This window comes from Dromiciops gliroides, chromosome 1 (assembly GCF_019393635.1).
Source record: "Dromiciops gliroides isolate mDroGli1 chromosome 1, mDroGli1.pri, whole genome shotgun sequence".
Taxonomy (NCBI): Eukaryota; Metazoa; Chordata; class Mammalia; order Microbiotheria; family Microbiotheriidae; genus Dromiciops; species Dromiciops gliroides.
The window spans coordinates 319,661,593-319,689,013 of NC_057861.1; the positions used below are offsets into that span (position 1 = coordinate 319,661,593).

The window sequence follows — 27,421 nt, forward strand, 5'->3', positions numbered from 1 at the left end:
TTGCCCCACCTCCCCAAAATACACACACATTTGTATGAAGAAAATATGTCCAGGTTAGTAATTTCTTTCTTTTTTTTAAAAATTTATTTATAGTGAGGCAATTGGGCTTAAGTGACTTGCCCATGGTCACACAGCTAGTAAGTGTTAAATGTCTGAGGCCGGATTTGAACTCAGGTACTCCTGACTCTAGGGCCAGTGCTCTATCCACTGCGCCACCTACCTGCCCCAAGGTTAGTAATTTCTTCAAGTAAGAATGCTGACCATTGGTTGTTTGCATGTTGTCTCCCTCATTAGATTGTAAGCTTCTTGAGAGCAGGGACTCTTTTGCTTCTTTTTGTATCCCCAGCTCTTAGCACCTTGCCTGGCACATAGTGAGTACTTAAGAAGTATTTATTCAATTGAATTGAACCAAGGTTACCTAGGCATTAAGAGGCAGACAGTTTTAACCAAGCTCTATGACTCCTAAACTATCATATAACAGATGTTTATAATGAGTATATTAAAGAGGTGCAAAACAAAGTGTTATATAAGTTCACATCCTCCACTCAGCTGCCAAGGTGATTTTTCCAAAGCATAGGTCTGACTGCATCTTTATTCTTGCTCAGTGATCTCCGGTGGCTCCCTATTGCCTTTAGGATCAAATAGAAAGTCCTCTGTTTGGAATTTGAAACTCCTCATACCCTGGCCCTTTCCTGGGTTTCCAGACTTCCTACAATGCAATGGCATATCCAAGCAGGAAAGTGTGAAGTTTATTTGGGGAACAGAAAGTAGGTCATTACTCCCATTTCCCTTACTGCAACTTCTAGTAGGAAGGAGGATGGGAGATATATTTTTTCCTTTGGCCCCATTCAGAGGTAGATAAGGAGCTGGCCTATCTAAGAGCTTTACCTGAAAGCCCTCCACAGAGACCTAAGGGCTTATTGGGAGCTTGCTTCCTGCCCTTTCTTGAATGATTGAGTGAGCCGATGGCATCTCCATAACAGCATGACTGAGAAAAAAACATGCTGTGTGTTGGACTGTGGGATCATGGACAAATGATATCACCTCTTTGAGCTTCAGTTTCCTCATCTAAAAATTGGGGAGAATTATCATGTATCCCTCCTTTACTTTATAGCATGATTGGGAAGAACAAATGGAAAGTATTTAGTAAATTTCAATAAGTATTGTAATAATGTATTATCACTAATAACAACTATTCCTAAAAAGAAAATAATGGTTGTTGAGGGAAGAATGCTTGATCTGGAAATGAAGACAGGATCAAATCCCCACTCTATTTCTATATTGTGTAAATTTGGGCAAGTTGTGAGAGGTTTAGATAATTTCTCAAAGTTTCTTTTAGTGCTAAATTCTTTGAGATTGTATTCTATCCAAAATGTATGCAGGATAGTAGACTTGGAATCAGGAGGAAGGCCTGAGTTCCAATTCTGCCTCAGATATTTATTAGCTGTGTGACTCTTGGTAAGTTGTTTGACCATTCTAATCTTTGGTTTGCTCATCTTTAGATTACAGATAATAATAACTTCTATTTCACAGGGTTGTTGTGAGGACAAAATGAGATAATATGTGTAAAGTGCTTTACAAAATTTTAAAGAGCTATATAAATGCTAGTTAGGGCAGCTAGGTGGTGCTGTGGATAGAATGCTGGACCTGGAGTCAGGAAGACACATCTTCATAAATTTAAATCTGGCCATAGACACTTACTAGTTGTGTGACCTTGGGCAAGTTACTTCACCCTGTTAGCCTCAGTTTCCTCATCTGTAAAATGAACTAGAGAAGGAAATGGCAAACCACTCCATTACCTTTGCCAAGAAAACCCTAAATAGGGTCACAAAGAGATGGACATGACTGAAAAAAAAATCCCTGTTTGCCTCAGTTTCCTCATCTGTAAAATGAGCTGGAGAAGGAAATAACAAACTGCTCCAGTATCTTTGCCAAGAAAACCCCAAATGGGATCATGAAGAGTCAGGCATGACTGAAAAATTACTAAGCAACATCAAATAAATGTTATTTATTGTTAACACAACGAATATTTATTAGGGGCCTTAGTGTGTGTGTAAAGCACTGTTGTAAGAGCCAAGGGAGATAAAAAATTCAGAAAAAAACATCATCACAGCCCTTCTGGAGCTCACTATCTAGAAAGGAGGACAAGACTCCCAAATCTGGGATTTATGATATACAGTATTATATTATATGTACATCAGAGAGTTACAAGCTATAGGGCCACACGAGGAATGACCAGGATCACCACCAGCTGAGGGCAATCCGAGAAAGGAGTTACTGTTTGACTTAGACTTTGAAAGACATGTAGGAGTTCAATTGGTGAACAATTGGTAGGACATTCCAGGCATTGGGACTAGGATGAACAGAAGGATAGAGTAGTAAAGGGGACAGAAAATAGAACAAGTTGGTTATAGTGTAAAGTGCATGGAATGGAATAATATGAGATAAGATTGGAAAGATAAAATGTTTTCCCCACTTTGTAGATGGATAAATTGAGACTGAGGTGATGTGACTTGCCCAAGGTGATGTGACTACTCCTTTTCACACAGTTAGAGAGTGAACTAGAATCTCACACCACCTGTTCCCTAGCCTAGCCTTCTTTGTACATTCTTTATGCTGACTGATCTTGACTGGAACCAATCATTTGGACAAGACTCAGTGTTATATGTGGAAAAGATCTGTTTCAGATAACATGAACATTCAACTGAGTGGTTGAAATCAATGAAGCGGACAGACATGGAGTCTCTGGCTTCTCAGGTGCCTGATGTGGACATTTCACTGCCAAATTCGATGATGCATTTTACCACAAACCTCACAAAAGATTGTCTGGCCTAACCATTCATTGTACGTCAGCACTGAGTACAATGGGAAACTAGCCTAAATTCCTCATTTTCCCTGACCCAGGTGCAGGTGGAGCCAACAAAAATTTAACTCCATTATGTGAGCCCAGCTGTGTCCTTCCACCTTTTCAGTCTTTGCTAACTCACTAAATGCTTGGAAGGGGAGGGTTGGATTGCATGAGCTTTCAAGATTCCATTTCAGCCTCTAAAATTCAAGTTTACAAAGAGAGTATTAACAGGATTTTCCATGATCAGTGAAGTGAATAAGGGAAGAAGAGGAAGACAAGGAGAATCATGGGCATTCTTTTTCCCACTCTCAGCTACAATAATGAGCTCACAGGGATCCACCTAAAATAGAAGAGAGTATGCTAAACTATAGCCTGTTGGATACCCTGGTCAAGCTGTGGCTGATGCCCAAAGTGGGAAACCAGGGAGAGGGAGAAAACATTTATTAAGCGGCTACTATGTGGCAGGCATTGTACTAAGCACTTTAAATATGTCTCATTTTACCCTCAGTGACTTGTGGAACTTTGGGGACCATTGGAGTTTCCTCTTGATCTGACAAATGGTTATAATAACAACAGCTGATATTTATATGTGATTTAGGCATTTATTTATATGAGATTTAAAGCATTTTATACTTAGCTCATTTGGGGTTTTACAACCAGTCAGTATAAAAATTGGGCTTTTGTGCAACCTTTTAATACAGATTTTTAAAAAAAATATAGCCTCTGTTTGAACACCTCCAGTGATGAGAGACTCACTCACTGCTTTGGGAGGCAACTCATTTCATGGTTGGACAGTTTTTATTTTTAGAAAGTTCTTCTTTAATATCGAACCAAAAAAAGCTGCCTCCCTGTAATTTCCATCCATCAATTTTAGCTCTGCATTCTGAGGACAAGCGGAGCAAGTCCAATCCCTCTTCCATATTACAGCTTTTTAGATATTTAAAAGCACATCTCTTCTAAATTTTCCCAGGGAAGCAGTGTGGTGTAATTTGGGGGTTCTTTATCTTTTTTTGTGAGTGTCATGGACCCTCTTGGACTGTCTGGGGAAACTTATGGACCCCTTATCAGAATAATCTTTTTTTAAATGCATAAAATGCATAGGATTACAAAGGAAACCAATTATCAAAATATATATTAAAATAATTTATCCAATGTTAGGAACCCTTGGTGAAATCCAAAGGGCCCTAGAACTTGGAGGCAGAAGACCTGGGTCTGAATCTTGTCTCTGTCACTTAACTAGTTGTGATTCTGAGAATGTCATTAAACATTTCTGAATCTCAGTTTTTCAATTCATTAAGTTGGGAAATTAACATGCTATCTAATTTATAGGGTTTTTATAACTTTATCAGGAGGGCACTTGGCTTTGTGTAGTTTTTAAAAAGTGATTGATTTGGAGTCAGACTATGTGGGTTCAAATCCCAGCTCTGGGACTTTATACTTGTGCAACCTCAGGCAAATCACTTCTTAGGCCTCATTTTCCTCATCTGTAAAACAAATGGGTAGGGCTAGGTGGTGTCTTTTCTATAAAAAACAGCAACATTTATTCATTTTTTCCAGTTCTTAATTCTCTCCCTTCCTTCATCCTCTCCTCCACCCGTTGGAATGGCAAGAAACTGGATGGCCATTATATATGCAAAACCTATTTCTGCATTAGCCATGAAAAAATTAAAAAGCATGAAAAATAAAGGGGAAAAATATACTTCAATCTGTATTCTGAGTCCATTAGTTCTCTGTCAGGCATTTTTAATCATGAGGTCTTTGGTGTTGTGTTGGATCATTGTCTTGATCTGAGTAGCTAAGTCTTTCACAGTTGATCATCCTTACAATATTGCTGTTACTGTGTACAATCTTCTCCTGGTTCTGCCTCATTCACTTTACATCAGTTCATATAAGTCTTCCCAGGTTTTTCTGAAATTATCCTGCTCATCATTTTTAATAGCACAATTGTATTCCATCACAATCATACATCACAACTTGGTTAGCCATTCCCCAGTTAATGAGCATCCTTGAAAAATTTCCCAATTCTTTGTTAACGCACACACACGCGCGCACGCGGGCACGCACGCGCGCACACACACACACACACACACATACACACACACAGAGCAACCAAAAAACTGCTATAAATATTTTTGTAAATATGGATCTTTTCCCTTTTCCTTTGATCTCCTTAAGATATCTAGTTAGTGGTATTGCTGGATCACAGGGTATGCACAGTTTATAGGCCTATTTGTATAGTTCTAAATTGTGGTCTGACTTCTAAAATCCCTTCCAGTTTGAGGTCTATGGTCTTATGATGCAAAGTGCAAGTGCCTACCCTGAGTAAGCCCACCACCTTTTGCCTGTACTATTGCAAAAGCTTTCTAATTGTTCTCCCTACCTCAAGTAACTCCCCACTCCGACCTATTTTCCAGTTAGCTGTCAAGGTGATTTTCCTGAAACCTGGGTCTTAACACGTCACTCTCCTGCTCAATGAGTTTCTGTGGCTCCCTATTACCTACAGGATCAAATATCAATTCTTGCATTTTGCATTTAAAGTTCTTCATACTTTGGCCCATTTATTGGCCATTCTTATACTTACACTACTCTCCTCATACTCTTCAATCCAGACGCATGGTTCTACTTGTTGTTCCTCACAAATGACACTCCCTCTTCTCTCTGTACCTTTGCACTAGTTATCCCCCATGCCTGGAAAGCTCTGCCTCCTCACATTGACCTCTTAGTTGCCCTGTCTTCCTTGATGACTCAGGGTAAATTCTAACTTTCTTTCTTTCTTTTTTTTTTTTTGCAAGGCAATGAGGGTTAAGTGACTTGCCCAAGGTTACACAGCTAGTAACTTCAAGTGTCTGAGGCTGGATTTGAAGTCAGGTCCTCCTGAATCCAGGGCTGGTGCTTTATCTACTGTGCCACCTTGCTGCCCCCCAAATCCTAACTTTCTACAAGAAGTCCTTCCCATTCTCCTAGCTGCTAGTGTCTTTCCCTTTGAGATCACCTTCCACTTACTCCACTTACTTTGCATATAATTTAACTGGTTATATGCATGTCATACTACTTCCTGCCCCCCCAATTAGAATATAAGCTTCTTGAGGACAGAGATTATTTTTTCTTTCTTTGGATCTCCAGAGTTTAACACATAGCACCAAAATAAAGGCTTGTTGATTGTTGACTGACAAATTGACAAGGAGGTAAATACAACTGAACCATCTGTGTATCACTGAGACATTATGGGACACAAGTGATATTTATCCAGGATAGAGCAATATGAATATATTATATATATATAATATATAATATATATTAGACTCAAGAGGTAGATAGGAATATTCCCCATCAAGGGCATGTCTCCTCTCATCTGTAAGATTTTGTATATCCTCTTCTCTGTGTCTACAATATACTCCCTTCCTCCTCACCTGTCTCTTAGAATTCCAAGATTCCTTTGAGACTCAAGTTCTACCTTCTACACAAGGCTTTTCCTGGCTAGTGCCCTGTCCCTTTTGAAATTACTTTACATATATTTTGGATTTATTTACCTGTGTGGACATTGTTTCTCCCCAGTAGAATGTAAATTCCCTGAGGTCAAGGACCATTTCACTCTTGTTCCTGTATCCCCAATGCATGGCCCATAGTTGAATGAATGAATAAATGAATAGTCAATGAATAGATGCAGCTAGCTTGTGTTAGGGCTCCTAGAGTGAGGTCTATCATGGTACCATTAACAGCTGATTTAGTGGCAAATTCTCTGTCTCGGTCTCTTTGTAGTCCTAGTACTGGGGAGGAACCTCTGGCTCAGGGTTCAAATGAGGGTTCTGGCTAGATGCAATGGAGATGACAGAACTGGAAGAGGAATGATATGTCATGCAAGTTGTGCAATTAACCAGGAGAGTGAGTGTAAAAGAATTCAGAGAAAGAAAGGGAAAAATGCCAAGGCCTAAGATTCAACAGGAAAAAATTGGCTAAAGAGTGAGATTCTGATGACACAAACAAATGTTTCAGATGAAGCAAGAAAGGTCTAAATGCCTAAAGAGATTAACATAATAATAACTAACATTTATGTACCTTACTATGTGCCAGGGACTATGCTAAGCACTTTATAATTATTGTCTCATTTGATCCTCACAACAACCCTAGGTGGTAAATGCTATCCTATCCCCATTTTGCAGATGAGGAAACTGAGGCAAACGGAGATTTTTTTTTTTAAGTGACTTGTGTAGGGTCTGACACCAGGACTTGAACTCAGGTCTTCCTGATTCCAGACCCAGTGTTCTTTCCACTGTACCACCTAACTGGACCAACATAACTATAGACTATTCTCCTTTCACATAAGTAGACCATTCCATGGATTTCTATGTAAAGCGATTTTTGTATAATGCAAATTTCCCCTCCCCACCTTCTTAGCCTATATAACAAAGGCATACACTCAATAATACCTTTATGCAAGTCATAAAATGAACTAAAATGCAGATGTATTAAATACTGTATCACTATAATAAGCAGAATCATGGAATGAAAGGCAAATTTAATGATAAAGTATGCACCGTATTGTACAGTAAAGTTAACATAGATGTGCAGTGTTTTGCCCCTTCCCCACCCACTGCACCTAGCCTTTATCACTGGTGGTTGGCTGTGCAACTTCTTTTTTTATTTCAAGAAATGTTTGGACAGAGGTTCTCTTTTTTGCCTCATATATCTGAAGATAGTGAGCAACATTATCCTCAACTAGTCTTTAACTTTTAAAAATCTTGAAGTATTTGGATCCATCTTTTCTTCCAGAATTCTTTACACAAAGTCAAATTTACCTACTGTGAATTTACATAAAGCAAGAACTGTCTGTGTATAGAAAACTCATCTTTTAATCAGGATTTTTAAAAGTCCTGTAGAGGAGGTAGCTAGGTGGAGCAGTGGATAAAGCACTGGCCCTGGATTCAGGAGGACCTGAGTTCAAATTCGTCCTCAGACACTTGACACTTACTAGCTGTGTGACCCTGGGCAAGTCACTTAACCATCATTGCCCTCCCCCCCCAAAAAAAGATCTGTAGAAAAGATAAAAATGAGGGTGGGTAACTAAGGGCCACAACTCAGGATAGGTGGGACTATAATCACTGATGATGGGTTGATAGCTGAGAGCTTTTCAATTCCTACATTGATTATTTTCTTCTATGAGGAATGACCTTAGGCTTAGAAGTTTTGAGCAACAATGGTTAACTGGAAATTTAAGCAAAGAAAGAAAACAGTAAGAGATCAAAGCTCTCCTTTATACGTTCAAGTCACCAGACCCAGTCAGTTGAGTAGCTTATTATAGGTAATTGAAAAAGTTTGGAGATGTCTCTCCTGAGCTGCTGCTGGTAATCCATAATTTTTCAAAGGGAGAAGTTGCATTCTTTAAACTCGAGGCTGGGGAGCTTGACACCAATTTCTGGAAAGCCCTAGAATATGTTATGAAAAAGATGATCTCTAAACTCTTAGAAAGGGAAGTGGTGATTATTAAGAGTCAACATGAGTTCATGAAAACGAGGAGACAATGTGGTATAACAAACAATTAGTCCTGAAGTCAGAGAATAGGGGTTCAAATCTTGTCTCTGGTTCTTATTTCATTATGATTGTGGGCAAATTATTTAACCTCACAGCATCAGTTTGCTCGTCTTTTAATTTCTAAAGTTCCTCTAGTTCCAAATTCTATAATATGAAATCATATCAGACTAATCTCATCTTTCCCCCTCCCTCCCTTTTTGGGTCAATGTTCTTAGATTGATAGAGTGACCTAAACAGAGTCTGGCTGGATTTCAGCAAAATATCTCCTAACCCACCCCCTGACATCCTCATGGATAAGACAGAGAGATATTGGTTGTTAGGTGAATTCAAACCCAGCTGAATCTCTAGACCGAAGAAACAATGTTGATTAATGGATCAGTGTCAGTCTGAAGAGATATCTGCAGTGTAGTGTCATGGCCTTGTTCTTTTCAACATTTTAATAAAGGTTGGATGAAGGCATAGATGGTGAACTTATCAAATTTGCAGATGACATGAAACTCAGAAGGATAGCTAATATGTTTGATGACAAAAAGTAGGTTCCAAATAGATTGTGACAGTCTAAACCAATGGGATGATTAGAATGAGATGAAATTTCAAAGGGATAAATGTAAGGTTTCACACTTGGGTTTGAAAATCGCCTAGTAAGATCCAACAAGCATTTATTAAGTACCTATTATGGTATGTGCAAAGAAATGTATTGGTCTTCAGGAATACAAAGCCAAGATAGAAAAACATCCTGCCCTCAGGGAACTTATATTTTATGAAGGGAACATAACATACAAATGGACAGGTAGACAAATTATCATTTTGAGGAGGGAGGGAACACTAACAGTTAGAAGAAAGGCAAACCCAAAGATGAGTTCTGAAATTAGCTAGAGATTCTAAGAGATGGAGGTGAAGAAGGAGGCCATTCCTGGTATGGGGGACTGGTAAGTTGAATAGTTTGACAAGAACGTGGAACATGTGAAGTAGAGTAAGCGCAGTAAGCCTAGAAAGGTAGGCTGAAGGCCAACTTTGAAGGGCTTAAATGCCAAGCTAGGAGGCTGCATCTTATCCTGGAGGCAACAAGGAACCACAAAAGGTTCGTTATCAGGAGAATGACACGGTCAAACTTGAGCTTTAGGAAGTTGGTTATGGCAGCTCTGTGGAAAATGGATTAGAGAGGGTGAGAACTAGAAGTTGGGAATCCCATTAGGTCGTGGTTCTAATAATCCACATGAAAGGTGATGTGGGCCTGCATTACAGGGGTGGGCATGTGAGGGGAGAAAAGAGAATGGTTGTGACATATGTTGTAGAGGTGGATTGAACGATATTTAGTTCTATTTTTGAGAGACAGAGGGACCAAGGGAAACAAAGAAAGAGAGATAGAGACAGAAGAGAAATAGAGACAGAGAGATGGAGAGGGACAGAGAGAGATAGAGACAGAGATGGAGAGAAAAATTTTGAGGACCATTCACAAATGTAGGCTAGGAGTGTCTTGGCTAGACAAATTTATAAGCAAAAGATTTGGGCATTTTAGTGAAATTCAAGCTCCATATGAGTCAGTAGAATAAGGTAACCTCCAAAACAGCTAATGCCATCTTGGGCTACCTTAATGGAAATAGAGTTTCCAACCTGAGGGAGGTAACAGTTACACTCTGCTCAGAGCTGTTTAGATCTACATGGGGACAATTGTTCATCTCTGGGCACCACATTTTAGGAAGGACACGGGAACAGTGGAACAAGTCAACAGGCATTTGTTAAGTGCTTACTATGTGCCAAGCACAGTCAAGCGTAGAGAGACCAGTACCTAATGGGGACTTGAAACTTGGATCAGGGAACTTGGGATGTTTGGCAAGGAAAAAGAAGATTTAGAGGGGGATAGGAGATAGTTGTCTTTAGGTATCTGAAGGTCTATTACACGGGAAGAGAGATGACATTTTTTCTACTTGGCCTCAGACAGTTGAACAATGAAAGCTGTGGAGAGACATAGAAAAGCTTAATATAAGGAAAAAATGTCAACAGTTAGAGATGTTAACAAATGGGAAGGGTTGTCTTATGAAGTCAGGAGCACCCTCATTACTGAAAGTCTATAAGCAAGGATTGGGTCAGAAAGTCTACTGGGATTTCTAGAGACTTCTGCTCAGGACAGCTTGGACCAAATGGCCAACTTTGAACTCTAAGCTTCTGTGACTCCATGAGCTATATTTTCCCTCTTCTTCCAAGGTGCCTATTATATGACTGTCCAACAAAGTAGATCCAATATAACAGGCCCCTAAATGCCATGACCTGAGGGCTATTGAGAAACATCTGCCATTCCATAAATAGCCCCTCACAAGGTACTGTCACAAGGCCATTGTACCATCCCAAGTGCCCTTCAATGGACACCCTCCAGCTTATCAATGTCCTTTCTAAGCTGTGGCATCCAGCTCCAGGTGATCTGACCAGGGCAGAGTACAATGGGTCTACAAACCCCTCATTCTTAGAAGCTAAGCCTCTTCTAATGCAGCCCAAGGCAGCATCTAGATTTTTGGCTGCCATGCTTCTTTGTTGACTCATTTTGAGCTTGTGTCCAAACAAACTGCTGTGTGACATTGCATCCCTGGTCTGGTCAATTTTTTGAATGGAGAGATGAGGCACATCTGAGACAAACTTTGCCTGCTGAGTCTTTCTGCCAAATTACCCAATCTCTCCTTTTCTTTATCCAGTAAGAGCTGGATCAGTGAGACTTATGGATGTAATAACAATTCCATGTGTCTAAGGTACTTACCCAAATGTACTGTGCTTTTGGGATGGGAGACCCTCTTTCAAGAAGTCTGAGATTTCTCCATGATGCCCTTGATGTCAGACCATAGGGCAGAGAATTTGGGATCTCAGGCCAGTATCCTTATTTTTTTGTGAGAAAGGACCCCCAGAGCAAGTTTTCTTTTGTGTTGGTGGTTCCAGGAACATCTGACCCTAAGGGGTCTAACAACAGATGAGAAACGTAATGCAACAAGTAGTTCCCCTCACAGAAAGAGGTTACTGGGAAAATGGTTCCTAACTTGGCTCAAGAATCTATAATAAAACTATAAACATAACTCACACTCAGGCAAAATTTACAATGTGATTTCCTCATGATAGCCTCATGAGGTAGATAGTACAGGTAATATTGTTCCCAATATGAACACGGAGGACTAGAGTGGTCAAGTTCACACAATTAGCCAGTGTTAAAACTGTAAGTTCTGAGCTCTCCATACTCCAGGTCCAGCACTCCTATACCACACTGTCTTCATGCTTCTGTGATCCAAGTGCACAATCCATCAAGTTGGGCATTGTAATTGGAGCTGGGAGAGTGGTCAGGACTACAAATATAGAGGAATTGAGGTTGAGGAGATAGTTGAAGGTATGGTAGTAGATTAGCTCTTGAGGGAGATGATAGACAAAGAAATGTTCCCTGGAGAATAAACACACTGGACCTGGCTTTGACTGGAGGGATGGGGTATGTCTGAGACATGTCCTGTCTCTTCTACTAATTCACTGTGCAATGGTAGGCAAGTGTCCTCACCTCTCTGGACCTCAGTTTTCCCATATGAAAATGAATCAGTGGACAAGATGACCTTTAAGGTCCTTTCCAGCTGTGGAGACTGTTTCAGAGATGTCTCTAGGACCTTCCATAGATCAAGGAAGTTCTGGGTCTCTGGACTCTGACACTTGGAATCACGCATTGATTCTTCTGTGGGCAATAGAACAAGAAGGCAGCATTCACTGAGGGCCTGATGAGTTCCAGACACCGTGTTAGGGTCTGGGGCTACAAATGCAGAAAAAGAACAGCTAATGTTCTCAAGGGGCTACTGTTTGGGGAGAACAACTTTACACAGAAATATATAAAGTTACATATGGCTATCAGTTACAAAGCAATTGGGCAGGGGTGGGAGGATCCCAGCAATGGGGTGGAGGAGGATGGGGGGAAGGGAGTCCCGGCTTTGAAGGAAGCTGGCAAGGAGGCCAGTTTGGCTGCATGCCCAAGGGTAGTACTATGAGATCAATCTGGAGAGAGAACTGGGAGCCAGGGTTCTTGGAAGTATGACAGCTTGATGTACCTGCTGTTTGCAAAGCCTTGAGGCCGTTACTCTCTGGAGTAGGGGGACCTGGGTTCAAATCCTGACTCTTACTTAATAGCTGTATGGTTATAGGGAACTTTCCCTCTCTGGACCTCGATTGCCTCTTCTATAAAACATAGGTTGGGGGGGGTTTCAATAGTTGATCTTTAGGGATCCTGCCAGCTGTAGATATGATGAATCTGAGTGATTTCCTCCATCTCTTTCAATCCTGTATTCCTCTCTCCTTCCTCAGTGTATGAGGTAATCACAATGACTGGTGATGTCCGGGGCGCAGGAACCAATGCCAACGTCTTCATCACCATTTTCGGGGAGAATGGGCTATCTCCTAAGCTCCATCTCTCGAGCAAGTGAGTATCATAGAGAAGCCTTGAGGTAGCCAGGGCTCCGGCCAAGCTGCAGTGGGTGGGGCTGTCCTGGTGACATCTGGGAAGAAGACAACCTGGTGACCACTGACATTTCAATTGACCCAAGGACTTTTCTGAATGAAGAATTATGCGATGGAGCTGTTCAGCATCCTTTCCCACTGCCATAGCTTCCCCGCATTGTCAGTGGGTCCCTACAGTGTCAGCTACCCAAATTCTGCCCTTGCTCATTTGGAATGGTCAATCATTGTGGTGGCAGCTGGGCTGAGGCTGATGTTCTGGTTTTTAGGAAGTGGTTTGCTAGTCCAATTACAAACAGACACAAATATCAGAGCAGAAGGCACTTACAACTTATGTTGGAGGCTATAAACTGCATTCATACTGGTGGCACCACATAAAAACAAAACTGTACTACTTTTAAATTATTCTTTTGTATCCATTGGAGCAGGACTGTTTTTTGTGGGCCATTAGTCTGGGTTCTTAAAATGAATTACATAAAAAATTTTACACATTAAAATAAATATCCCTCAACTCTGACCAACCTTTTCTCAAGCTTGTTTTCGATTTGGGAGGAGGATCCCTAGACTAGGAGTTGGGAGACCCCAGCTCTACCCCTGGTTTGAAACTAGCTACTTTGACACTAACTACCTTTGGGAGGTCACTTTTCTTCTCTAGCCTCAGTTTCTTCTTCCCTAACTTGTGGGAGGATGTGAGGAGCAGAGGTTCCTTTATGTTTGTGAAAACACTTTGAGTAACCAGGAAGTGATGAAAAGGTTTTTACAGAAAAGAAAGGAAGATAGATCTTTTAAACTTGGCTGTCAAAATAGCACAGTCAACAGCATGGGGAAGCTCATGATCGAGGAGGATGAATCTGTTCTCTAAACGAGGGAGATAACGCACACAAGTAGGTACATGCACACATGCACACACGCACACAGAGCAAAGAATGTTAAAACTAGAAAAGATCTCAGAGATCATCTAATCTAGTGGTTCTCAAACATTTTTGGTCTCAGGGCCCCTTAGCACTCTTAAAAATTATTGATGCCTCCCCAAGAGCTTTTGTTTCTGTGGGTTCTCTCAATATTTACTGTATCAGAAATGAAAATGTTTTAGTATTATTTTGAAAATAATTTTGACCTCACAGCTCCCTGGAGGGTTTCATGGAGAACCACATTTTCAAAACCACGAATCCAGTCTAATTCCTTCATTTTTTTAGGTGAAGAATTCAAGGCACTGAGGCCCAGAGAATGGGAATGTCTCATTCATGATAATAAAGAATTAATGACAAAACTAGGATTAGGAGCCAAGACCTTAATCCAATGTGATTTCTTTCCATTATACTTCATCGCTGTGAATAGTTTTCAGAGAAGCTAAAAGGGTATTTACCTTGGGGTCACTCTAAGGTACTGGGCTAGGAACCATAACTCTTGTTTTTAGATTGCATTGTATATTCAGTAAATGTAGGGGAACTGGGAAGGGGTGAACCTAAGAGCTGAGATGTCCTCTGAGCAAATGCCATCTTTCCTGTAGAAAATGCCAGTCATTTTCTATAGGACCATCTTTGTGAGCCATGTTGGGGTCTAGCTAGATTCCTTGAAAAGTGGGCTATGGTGTGAGACTTGGGAATCTAAATGTAACTTCCTGTTTTGTTGATTCCTGCAGAATAGGGTATCATCTCCATATAAACCTTACACTTCAAAGAGTGACTTGCTTATGGAAGGCTGTCATCCAAATGAAATGGGCATGGTAACAAGACTACATGAAATATCGATCTCCTTTGCCATATGGAATAGCTGTAGCACTCTGCTATGGGGAGAGAGTTTGAAACTGGGAAGAAGTGGGCAAAGATCACGTCTAGCAACCCCACCTCTTTTCAAAGCATCCAAGTCTCTTCAGCTCCTTTTTCTCCTCCTCCCATTAAACTATCTTTTTAGAAAAGGCTCTGTCTGGTAGCCAGTCTTGACACTCCCTCACCCCCATCCCCATTTATATGAATGTAAGTCCCTCTAACCCCTCCCCATAGGGATCTGAAATTCAAGCCTTATCTCTCTTTGAGGTATAAAAAGCTTTGTTTTCTGGCAAAGGAATCTGAGTTTTCAGTGAATGGGGGGCAGGGCGGGAGAACACAATTTTTTGTTGAGGGTTCCTTCATGATTTCCTGGAAGTAATTCTTGGACAGTCATTGAATCCACCTACTTCCAAGGCCATCACTGCCACCAGTAACTAAACAGACACCAGAATGGACATGGTAGGATGGGATAGATTCATATAGGGTTTTTTACTTTTATAATAGGTAAACACCAGCAAAACAGGGTGGGTTAGGAGGGGCCAGGATCAAGAGTCTAATGAGTTTGGAAGGTCGGGCAGGAATCTCAGGTCAGGTGACCAGTGAATCAAGCCTAGAGGGACCAACAAAGCTGGAGGGACCAGTTGGATATTGTAGGTTAGGAAGGTAACAGGTCACATCCAAGTAGATAGGTGTGAAAGGATTAGGTAAATACTGCAGGCTAGATAGACCAATGGTTTCTGATCACTAGCACATAGCATATTTTTTTACCTGATTGCTAAACATCTACTACTAAAGGTCTAGACTCCTTAAAATCTATAAACTTAAAAGAAATTGGACTTATTACCTCATGTCCTCTTCCTCCCACCCACAATTCCTAGTCCCTTGGCCACTTGCTAAAGTGTCTGAGGCAGTGAGTGGATTAGTTTAGAGGGAAAGGAATTAAGTTACTTTATCAGAATGCGGTAAAATTTGGTTTCGGAAACACTGACATGAGCTGTATAAATACTGAAGGAGTTCAATAATGAAATCAGGATGGAGTGAGATTAGTCATAGAAGACTTCCTGGAAGAGGAATTTTTTAATTGGGCTTTGCAGAATGGATAGAGGTTTGGATAAGCAGAGACAAGGCATAAAGTGGGTGGAGAGTGAGGCATCAACATTAATTGAAGGCACAGTGATAAAAATAAGCAGCCTTTTGGGTAGAGTGAACTCCTCTGGCCTGGCTGCCCTTTGAGAAAGGCAGGACGGGGGTTTCAGAGGTAATGAATCACCAGCATAATCAGACAGTCTGTATTCAGTGCCTAACAGATATGTGATGATATGCTTGGTGTTGTCCCAATCAATCAGTCCACAGCCAGAGGCAGTAATTCTTCTAGGAGCTGACACAGGAACAGAAGGAAATCATCTTCCTGGAGCTTCCTGGTAGATTCCTTCCCTGTTTTACCAGGGCCCCCTGATGCTATGTCACCTTTTTTATAATATGGCAAAAGGATTGAATCTCATGTATCTTTCTGAATCATTGATGGAGAATGCATGGCATTTGGGGCTGGGGCTGAATCCTGGCTGGCTATCTAGATCCGGATGACCAGAAGCTAAAATGCCGTGTTTTGCCTGCAGCTGAAATCAGCAGGGTTTCTGTTGGGTGCTGGTGTGTTGGAAGGGAGATGCATGCTCTTTTCTCTCATGCTGCTATTAGATCCAGAAGGACCCAGGTAAGAAAGTAGCACCTCCTCTCCCCACTTACAACAAAAGGATGAAATAGTGTGCATTTCTGGTCATTTTTACTCCAAAAAAAGTAATTGTCTTAAACCTACTTGAATCTGCATACTGTCTTCTCTGTCTGCACCCAGAGCAATGTAGATATAGCAGAGGGAGGAGGGTGTATGGCTAGTTCTCAATGAGCAATCAAGAACACTGGACCTGAAAAGTCACAGGAGAGAAGATAGACCCCTGTCTTTCCGCTACCTACTGCTCCCCTATAGTTTATTCTCCCTCAATGACTCCATGTTGGATTTAGCAGGATTGTCATGGATTCCTTTTTTTCTCCCTTCCTCTTAGTTTCTTATATTTGGTTATTCCATCAGCTCTAGTTTGGCCTCATATGGCTTCTGGTTCACTTCTTCAGAACCTAGCTTGAACCATGTCACCTTTTTCAGGAGGATTCTTTCCTCTGGGCACTTAGTCAGCTGTTGTCCCCATCCTCTTGAGGGGCTCTCCTCCCTCTTCTTCCCATGGCAGGTATTTGTCATAATCAAGAATAGAAATTTTAGGAATTTTAATCCTGCCAACCTGGGTCTATGGCTGAGAGAGTAGGGGAGGTGTCCTCCTTTGGGATTATTTAGGATTTATTCACCAACTCATCTTCCTCCATTCTTCCCAAATGGAGGGTGACAGCTATTTTTGTTGATTTTTTCCTTCATCCTTTCAGAGGGAAAAGCTGAAGGATGCTGCCTGACCTGAGGCTTATCCTTCATCTCCCAAGAAGTCATAGGCATTTAACTTTCTACTCAATACTATTTTTTTTAACATCCTGTTAATACTACGAGGACATCTTTGAATATCAAGGACAATGCTCTCTGTGTATAACTCCCTTGATTTCCTCTCTTTATATAGAAATGTTTGTCTTTACATACACAAAGGCCATTACTCCCAAGAGTTTCTCTTTCTCTCTGTCTCTATTTGACTCCATATCTCTCTGTTTCTGTCTTTGTTTCTCTGTCTCTGTTTTTCCAAACAGCAGACAATATCTTCCAACTGAATATGTGCTGTTCCCAGGGTCAGATCAAGGCCTTTATATATCATAGACAAGTTTTTAAAATCACCTTCCACTACACTTGAAAATTACACTTGTCATGTGAGCTATCAGAGGTTTTGAACCTTCCCTGTAAGAAACACTACTTAACTTATCATGAAGCAAATGCCTATGTACTATGAACAGAAATTTATGGCATGAACAGCACACTCATTTATAAAAATAGACAATAAACACATACAATTGGAAGGCATAAAGATACACCTGAAGTTTGATTTGTGACACAGGCTGCCACTTTGAAACAATATGGCGGCCAATAACAATGTCTGAATAGGAATATCTTCTGTAACTTTTAAAGCTGCTATTTATGTTTGATTTTTATTAAAATAAATTTAAACAATATCTTTGTTTTTATATCACCTACATTTCCCATTTTATTCTATCTCCCTTTTGTACTTCTATAAGGTACAGCAAGATGAACCAATGTATTTGAAAAAAAGTCTGACAATTTTATGCAGTGTTCTATACCTGTAGTCCCTCGCCTCTGCAAAGAAGTGGGAGAGAGTACCTCATCCTATCTCTTCTTTGTGGCCAAGTTGGTCACTGTACTTTTTAGCATTCAGTTTTGATTGTCTTCTTTTTCTTTCTGTTTACATGGTAATAGTCATTATTGTGTATTTCTGTGACTTTTCAACATATTTCACTGAAATTTAGTCTATGTGTTGAAGTTACTATTTGAACTCATGGAGATTGCCAGTTCACAAGCCTGCTAATTGTAGTGGGAGGGCATCCTCCCTTTAGAACACTTGGAGGTCATCTACATTGACTCATCTCTAGTGAAAAGAAGGTCCCCACTGGTGTGAGGAGAGATAGAGGCAGTCTTGACCGGATCCAGAGATAAGCCAGCTGGAATTTCTGGAGCAGAAGAGTGGTATAAACGGGATCCATAACAAGACTGCTTGTGCGTTGGGAAGTCTCTCCCATGCTGGCTTGAAACTAATTGAATTTAGGTCCATCCAAGAGCAATGGAAGGGGATTTCATCCATCCAGGTCCTGTTCTGACTGGAGGCCATGACATTGCCATGTCATTGAATGTCTGGTGTGTTCTTGCCTCTCTCCTCACTGTTTGTTCGGTTCTAAGTATGTAGCTTCCCTGGCTTTGCTCTTCTCCCGTGCTTGTTCACTCTTATTTCCTTTCCTGTTGGAATGGCACCCAAGGTTTGCATCTACTTGGGGCCACCATCACATATTGTGTCCTAGGGTGGGGGAGCAGTGAAACCTACTGGACTCGAGAACCCCAAAGGCATCGAAGGCTCCTTCTCTACATTTCCCATTCCCTAGAACCTAAAGCAACTAATCTGAGGTATTTGATTATGGCAGTGTGACTGTAAGCAGGTCACTTAATATCTTTGGCCTCAGTTTCATTATTTATAAAATAGAGGTAACATTACCTCCCCTCCCTCCCTTAGAGGCATGACAAGGGATAGGGCTTTGAAAATTTTAAGGGCTATCTAAAGGCAAAGGATTATTTTTACCTCCCCTGACATCTGTTGTAACTGAGTCGAATTAAATCTTTGGGCCCAGGGGGCAGCTAGGCGGCACAGTGGATAAAGCACTGGCCCTAGATTCAGGAGGACCTGAGTTCAAATCTGGCCTCAGATACTTGACAATTACTAGCTGTGTGACCCTGGGCAAGTCACTTAACCCTCATTGCCCTTCAAAAAAAAAAGATTTTTAGGCCCAATAAAAAGGTGCTAGAGAAGGAAGTTTTCAGCCTTCTGGCTTTCTTGCTGGGTCCTGGGCCTGGAATGATGATGGTCTTTACTAACTTCTGTCTCCATACATCACAGGAGCGAATCTGCCTTTGAAAAAGCCAATGTGGATGTGTTCCGTGTTCGAACCAACAATGTTGGTACCATCTACAAAATCAGGTGAGGTTCCTTTCCTGGACTCTACTGGCTCCCTATTGTCTCTAGAATGAAATGCAGTGTGTCTTCATCTGGCTTTTTAAAATCCTTCCCAACCTGAACCCAAGCAACCTTTCCACTGTACTGATGTTTAAAATCTAAATTGTGGTCGCCAAAAATTAAAAGGCTTCAGTACCAGTCTTTGGTCATTAAACATTTATTAGAACATACAGATATTTACAAAGAGTTCAGAAGGTTATGAAAAAGAAGTCCTATCTAGCCTAGAGTTCCATCTTGGTTGGGTTCTTCCTGAAGTCCTCCTCCACAAGCCTGCTTTAATCAGGAACTCCTCAACAGCCTGTTTTAATCAGAATTCCTCAGCAAGCTGTTTGTGGAAGCTTTTTTATAGATCTGGAACAGAGGCGGTCCTTACACACTGCTTCAAGGTGATTGGTTGGTGTCATCCAAATCCATTGTCTTTGAAGGTGTTCTCAAGTTGAGTTCACAGTCTAGTTTCTGAGAACAATACCTTCTTAAGGGATAGCCAGGTGTGATTACAATCCAATTAACTTGAAGTAGGCTTAATCAGCAGTCAATTACTCTCACTTGATTCAATCAGTCTTGATTAATCTCCAGGTGGGTCTTTGAGTAGCTGCTAAATCCCGTTATTTCATCACAGTACAATACTCCCTCTCCTTCCTGCACGCTAGAATCCAGCTAAATTGGCTTTCATTTTGCTCCTCACATATCATACTCTAGCTTCTGTCTCTGTACCTTTGCCCTGGCTGTTCCTAGTGCCTGGCACATACTTCCTCCTCACCTCCTTCCTCCTTACAGAATCCTTCTATTCCATCAAGACTCAGTTCAAGGGGCAGCTAGGTGGTGCAGTGGATAGAGCACTAGCCCTGGAGTCAGGAGTACCTGAGTTCAAATCTGACCTTGGACACTTAACACTTACTAGCTGTGTGACTCTGGCCAAGTCACTTAACCCCAATTGCCTCAGTAAAAAAAAAAAAAGACAATTCAAGGGGGCAGCTAGGTGGTACAGTAGATAAAGCACTGGCCCTGCATTCAGGAGAACCTGAGTTCAAATCTAGCCTCAGACACTTGACATTAGCTAGTTGTGTGACCCTGGGCAAGTCACTTAACCTTCATTGCCCTGAAAAAAAAAAGACTCAGTTCAAGCTCTACCTTCTGTATGGAGCTTTTTTCTGACCCCCTCCCCCACCTACAAGTGCTGTCCTTCCCAAAACTACATTTTTTTTTTTTTAGGTCAGGCAATTGGGATTAAGTGACTTGCCCAGGGTCACACAGCTAGTAAGTGTTAAGTGTCTGATTTTTAAAAAATTAATCTTCATATACTTGTAAATTTACATATTGTCTCCCCTGTGGAATGTCCCTTGAAGTAAGGGTATTTCCAAAAAACCCAAAACTTTTCTTCCCCTCCCCTTCCCCTACACTCCATCACTTAGCATAGTAGGCTCTTACTAAGCATTTATCGATTTGTTGATGGATAGATTGACTAAGTAGAGGGGAAATTTGACCTCAGAGCTCCTGTCAAAATTGAGAGCTTAAAATCCCAAGGAGAACTGGAATTCTGGGTTCTCCTATGGCCACCCTTTGGCTGGAGAATGTTACATAAACTTTTCTCTGGGGTGTGGGTAGACTGAATAAGGAGAGGAGAAGGAAGTTCTGTCCAGCCTAATGGTCAGAGAAGAACCCATAAAGGCTCCCTATTGCCTATCAGGTTAAATTCACATGCCTTTGTCAAATACTCTTTCAGGACAGGCGCACAGACTACGGCTGTGGAAGAAAGCCGAGGGTCTTAAGGATTTAGAGCTAGAAGGGACCCCTGGGGTTGTCTAGAACAACTCCCTAATTTTATAGGTAAGGAAACTGAAGGCCAGAGAGGAAGAGAAACTTGCCTAAGAGTAGCCAAGCTGAGACTCAAACCCAAGTCTTCAGACTCTAAATATAGTGCTCTTAACTACTCTACAGACCTGAACCTTGAACAGAGTTGGCTTTAGTAGCTATGTAGTGTGATTTGAGGGCAACCACAAGCCAACTTGTCCCAAGATGTATCCCCAAGGCCTGACAATATCAAGAGATTATATGTGTGTGTGTGTGTGTGTGTGTGTGTGTGTATTTTTTCATTTAAGGTATCCTCTTTTATTAAATGTAAATCCCTCCAGGAAGTTTTAAAAGATACAAATCTGGAGGGTGAATGTCACTGTAAGCTCTTATCAGCCATCAAGATCTGCCCTTTTCTGGTATCCTTGACATCCCTTAATTGTTCTCAGCAGTTGGGCAGGTAGGTAGTACAGTGGATAGTATGCTAGGCCTGGAGTCAGGAAGACTTATCTTCATGAGTTCAAATCCAGTCTCAGATACTTACTAGCTGTGTAACCCTGGGCAAGTCACTTAATGCTCTTGGCCTCAGTTTCCTCACCGGTAAAATGAGCTGGAGAAGGAAATGGCAAACCTCTCCAGTATCTTTGCCAAGAAAACCCTAAATGAGGTGATGAAGAGTTGGACAGGACTAAACAGATGAGCAACAATTGTTCTGTCTCCCTCCTTCCTCCAGTTGCCTTGTAGTTACTATTTACTGGCTTTATTCTCCATGTCTTCTTTCACACTACAGGAGGGCAGACTGCTTTGGTTTTTGTGTCCATGTCCTCAGGCCTTAGCACAGTGTCTTAAACATAATTACCAGTTGTGGTATAGACTATAGAGGAAAGAACACTGGCTTTGAAGGCATAGGACTTGGTTTCCAATCTTGACATTGCCATTTTGCTATCTGTGTGATCTCTCTGAGCCTCAGTTTTTTTCATCTGTTCATGAGAGGTTTGGGGATATCTAAGGTCCTTTTCAGCTCTAAATTTCTGGTCCTAATGTTAGTTGAACTGAATTCATTTGAATGTTCTCTGAAAGGATGGGTTCTGCTAGATCAGTTTCCAAAAGATAAAGAGACAACAAAGGATTCACTTTGGTGGGGGAATGGTTACTGTAGTGAGGGCCAGGGCTTCAGGGACACTGAAAAGGCATGAAGGGAAAAAAGTAGAAATGCCATAATCAATGAGAGGAGGTGCTTAAAGGGAAGATGTTTCGGAGGGAGGCTCCCAAAGACAAATGACTGTGACTTTTCAGTTTTGCAAAGCACTGTGCTAGCAAGGCCACCAGAGACAAAGATGAAACCGGCCCTGCCTTCAAGAAGTTTATTCAAGAATGTGGCAGGTATGCAGGTAAGTAAATTAGAGTCCTGTGAATTCATAGTGAGGACTTTGCCTGGGACCAGGTTGAAACTTAAAAACTTAGCCAATAAAAGAAATGACTAACTTAAGTATTATTTATTAAATGTTTATTATTTTTTAAAAAGTGAAATGACTGGGTCTGCCCTCCCCATTTGGCACTGACCCTAACTCACTTCTTTGCTTCTACTCCAGAATCGAGCATGACAACACTGGAATGAATGCCAGCTGGTTTTTGGACAGGGTCATCCTGACTGACATGAAGCGGCCCCACCTCAAGCACTACTTCAACTGCACTAGTTGGTTGAGCAAAGTGGAGGGGGACCGCCAGTTGTGCCGGGACCTGTTAGCCAGCTTCACCCCGATGGATGTTCCCAGGTGTAAGTGGTGCTCTGGGGGTGGGCATGGGGAATGCCACTTTAGGCAGACTAACCTTGTTCACTGGTCTCTATCAAGTCACCTGTGTTCTAACTGGTCTTCTCCCCTGGAATGGCCTTCCCACACTCTTCTTTACATATACTTCAAGGCCAAGTTCATGGATCATATCCTCCAGAGAGACTGTCTTGTTTCTCTAGCTCTCACTAACTTTTTTCCCTTTAAAAGGTGGTGTTGCCTAGTAGGTGGGGCAGCTGGGTAGTGGTGTGGATAGAGTGCTGTGCCTGGAGTTAGGAAGACTCATTTTCTTGAATTCAAATCTGACCTCAGACTTACTAGTTGTGTGACCCTGGGCAAGTCACTTAACCCTGCTTGCCTCAGTTTCTTCATCTATAAAATGAGCTGGGGAAGGAAATGGCAAGTCACCTCAGTATCCTTGCTAAGAAAACCCCAAATGGGGGGGGCATCTATGTGGTACAGTGGATAAAGCACGGGCTCTGGATTCAGGAGGACCTGAGTTCAAATCTGGCCTCAAACACTTGACACTTGACATCTTACTTGACACTTACTTGATATTTAACACCCCCCCATCCAAAACAGAAAAAGGAAACCTTAAATGGGGTCATGAAGAGTCAGATATGACTAAAAAATGACTGAACACCAACTGGCCTAGTAGGTAGAAAGTAATTGATTTGAAATTAGGAAGATTTGAGCCTGAATCCCTCTTCAGACACTTCCTAGATGTGTGATCATGGGCAATCCATTTAACCTCCAAGCCTTACTTTTCTCATCTGCAAAATGGGGATAACATTTGAATTATGCACCTCACAGCTTTGTCATGAGGAAGACACACTGGAATTTTTAAGAGTGTGAGTGATTTCTACAGTTGTATTTGAATCATAAATCAATTCAGAGAAAGGCACAATGCATATAAAATCAAATTTACAAGATGGAAAAAGTCAAACAAATATTTCTTCACCTTATGGTAGAGTTTTTAGGATCAGAGTACTGGTATTCGAATCCTAGCCCTGCCACTTCCCATATGTGGGACCGTGGATAAGCCATGTAATCACCTCCCTGTGCTTCTTCTCCTCATCAATAAAAAAGGGATTTGGACCGGAAGGCCTCTGTGGTGCCTTCCAGTTTCAGGTCTATGACTTTTGTGTGTGTGTGTGTGTGTGTGTGGGGAGGGCAATGAGGGTTAAGTGACTTGCCCAGGGTCACATAGCTAGTAAGTGTCGAGTGTCTGAGGTTAGATTTGAACTTAGGTCCTCCTGAATCCAGGGCCGGTGCTTTATTCCCTGTGCCACCTAGACGCTCCCAGGTCTATGGCTTTCTTTCTTTCTTTTTTTTTTTTTTAGTGAGGCAATTGGGGTTAAGTGACTTGCCCAGGGTCACACAGCTAGTAAGTGTTAAGTGTCTGAGGCTGGATTTGAACTCAGGTACTCCTGAATCCAGGGCCAGTGCTCTATCCACTGCACCACCTAGCTGCCCCAGTCTATGACTTTCTGATCTGAGTTTGGGGACTATTTTATAATACCTGTCCCTCATGTTAGTCATACCTCTGTGGTCTCTGCAGCTACAGTGTAAGCTCCCTGAGGGCAGGGTCTTGGCTTCTTCTACAACCTTCACAGTATCCTGTATGATGCTAATTCATAGCTGATCAATAAAAAAGAATAATAGAATTAAAATAAAAACAACCAAACCAAACAACAACTGTAAGAGTTATAAAGGACCCAAGAGATACTTTAATTCAACCTTACCTAAATCACGAGTCCTTGACTACAATCAGCCGTGACAAATGAGCCTCCAGACTGTGCTTGAACATCTAGGCATGAGGAACTCACTCTCTAGGGAGACAGCCCAGCTCTCTTTTGGTTAGTTAATGATTAGTAGGAGGCTCTTCTGTACATTGGGCTGAGGTGTGCTTCTCCACAACTTCTACTCATTGCTGCTGGTTCTGCCCTCTTGGGCCACCTAGAACAATTCTCATTGCTCTTCTATATGGGAATCCTTACAATACCTAGAAGCAGTGAGTGCCTCTCATCATAGGTCTTCTCTTTTCCAGGATGAACCTTTAGTTGTTCCTTGCATGAGACCTTTTCCAGACCTCATCAATCTTGGTCACACTCTTACCAAAGTATTTGGGTTTTCCAGTATTCATCATAGCATATTTGACTTTTAAAGTCTTATGACACTGATTACTTCTTATCCTTTCTATAAGATTGTCATCCATTCTAATTTCACAGTTGGAGTATCTTGAAGAAGAGAGAGGCCAAGTGACATTTCCAAGGTCATATGCTGAGGTGGTGGAGGAGAGTGAGCTAGAAACGGCATCTTCTTAAGCCTGCCTTAGTACTCATTCTGCGATAGCCCTGATACTTTCTCCCCATCTGTTTTGTTCTCCAAGCTATTTAATATTTCACTTTTTAAAAACAGTGTGAGGCACAAGTAACATTAAAATAGTCATCTCTTATATTATAAGATTAAAAGTTCGGGGAAGCTAGGTGGTGCAGTGGATAGAGCACTGGCCCTGGATTCAGGAGTACCTGAGTTCAAATCCAGTTTCATACACTTGACACTTACTAGCTGTGTGACCCTGGGCAAGTCACTTAGCCCCCATTGCCCCGCAAAAAAAAAAGATGTAAAAGTTCATTAGGGCTTGCATAATAAATCTATATTCCCAAGATTTCCATAACATTTTATATTCTGAGCAACACCCTAGTCCACAAGTTGAATTAATTATGTAACAACAGCAGGCGTGAAGACTGTAAAACTATTAGCAGACTCCATTTGCAGAGGGTAATTGTTACAATTGAATATTATTATTATTATTAAAAGCTAGTATTTATATAGTGCCTACTACGTGGCCAGCACTCTGCTAAGCACTTTACAAATAGGATCTCATCTGATCCTCAGAATAGTTGTGGGAGGTGTTATTGTTATTCTTATTTCATAGTTGAAGAAATAGAGGTTAAAAGACTTGCTCAAGGATCACACAGCTAATAAGTGTCAGAGCCTAGAAAAAAGGATAGCTTTGTTACCTCCTGGTAAACTCATATGTGTAAAAGGCTTCAGATACCTCACTGTTGGTATGAAATTCTATAACAGATCAAAAATCCTTTGTCCATAGAAAGAAACACATTCACTTTTAAAAGCCCATTACTTTCTATTTTCAAAAGTTTTATGCAACTGTGTATATACCACACAACTTGTTCTTTTCTTAAAAGGGGAAAGTGGTTCCCTCATGTTTTCCAAGGTTAATTCCTCTCATTTACTTCTTTTTTGTTTTGTTTTTTTGTGAGGCAATTGGGGTTAAGTGACTTGCCCAGGGTCACACAGCTAGTAATTGTTAAGTGTCTGAGGCTGGATTTGAACTCAGGTCCTCCTGAATCCAGGGCCGATGCTCTATCCACTGCACCACCTAGCTGCCCCCTTGGTTTTGTTTTGTTTTGTTTTTTTGTGAGTACTTCTGATGTTGGTCAATTGCCTACACCGACAGCATTATAGCAAGCAGTATCCATATGCAGTGACCCCATTTGCCCCATTAGGGCCAGTGTGAAGCAAAATTGTGAAGCTGGCAAACTTTGTCTTTCCTATGTCTCACATCACCTCTCTTTCTGTGACCTTGTTTTCCTTTCAGCACCTATTCTCTCCCCCGCACCCACAAGTAAGGTCTCCAAGAGCCCTTGCTGCCTCATCTGTTTTTGTCAGAATAAGAACATCTGACAGCTTAGATGAGAGTGTGAATAGGCTCAGGGTGATTCCACTCCCAAAGGCACCTGCATTTTAAAAGAGGTGTCCTGGAGAGAACAGTGCCCTAACCTAAAAGAATGAAGTTACTGGGAGAATGTAATAAATGTCTTGGGAAATGAATGTTGAATGTTATCTACTAATGATAAAGCTATGAAATTATGGAAAATAATAAATGGATGGGATAAGAGAGAAGGAAGTTATAGCTTGAACTATGAGGATGGGAGACTTCAAGATCAATTTAAAATCGCTGAACTAATTATGGATATATTTTCTAATTAACTTTGGTTTCTTGTAATTACATGTACCTTTATGTGTCAATATGGTAAGTGTTCCAGTCAAAAAGGGGGAGAAGGTGGATTCTTTAAACAAAAGGTTACTAAACTTGTCTTCTGTTCTTGACAAGATTCTAGTACATTTTTATTTGAAGTTTCTTGATATCTTTAGTTTTTACACTATATTTATTTCTAAATGTATCCCTCCCCACTCCTCTAGCAAGAGATCCATCCCTTGTTTCAAAGAAAAAAAAGAGAGAAAAAATGTAGTTCAATAAAAGTAATCTATCAATTAAGGCTGACAGTATATACACTGTTCTGCCCCACCTCATATCCCACCTTGGGAAATAATGGAAGGAAGTACAATTTCTCATCACTTTTTTGGGTCCAAATTTGATCATTATAAATAATGATTCTAGGGGGCAGCTAGGTGGCGCAGTGGATAGAGCACTGGCCCTAGATTCAGGAGTACCTGAGTTCAAATCTGGCCTCAGACCCTTAA

At 41.2% G+C, this 27,421-nt stretch overlaps 1 protein-coding gene across 3 annotated transcripts in view; it reads left to right on the forward strand.

The window, feature by feature from the left end:
• Nucleotides 1-27,421, forward strand: part of LOXHD1 (lipoxygenase homology PLAT domains 1) — a 277,309-nt gene that overhangs the window by 17,439 nt on the left and 232,449 nt on the right. For all 3 annotated transcript variants that reach the window (XM_043977280.1, XM_043977281.1, XM_043977283.1), the window contains exons 2-4: nucleotides 12,692-12,806; nucleotides 19,212-19,292; nucleotides 22,712-22,896. In XM_043977280.1, coding sequence (XP_043833215.1) covers nucleotides 12,692-12,806; nucleotides 19,212-19,292; nucleotides 22,712-22,896 — 381 coding nt within the window. The remainder of the gene's footprint in view (nucleotides 1-12,691; nucleotides 12,807-19,211; nucleotides 19,293-22,711; nucleotides 22,897-27,421) is intronic.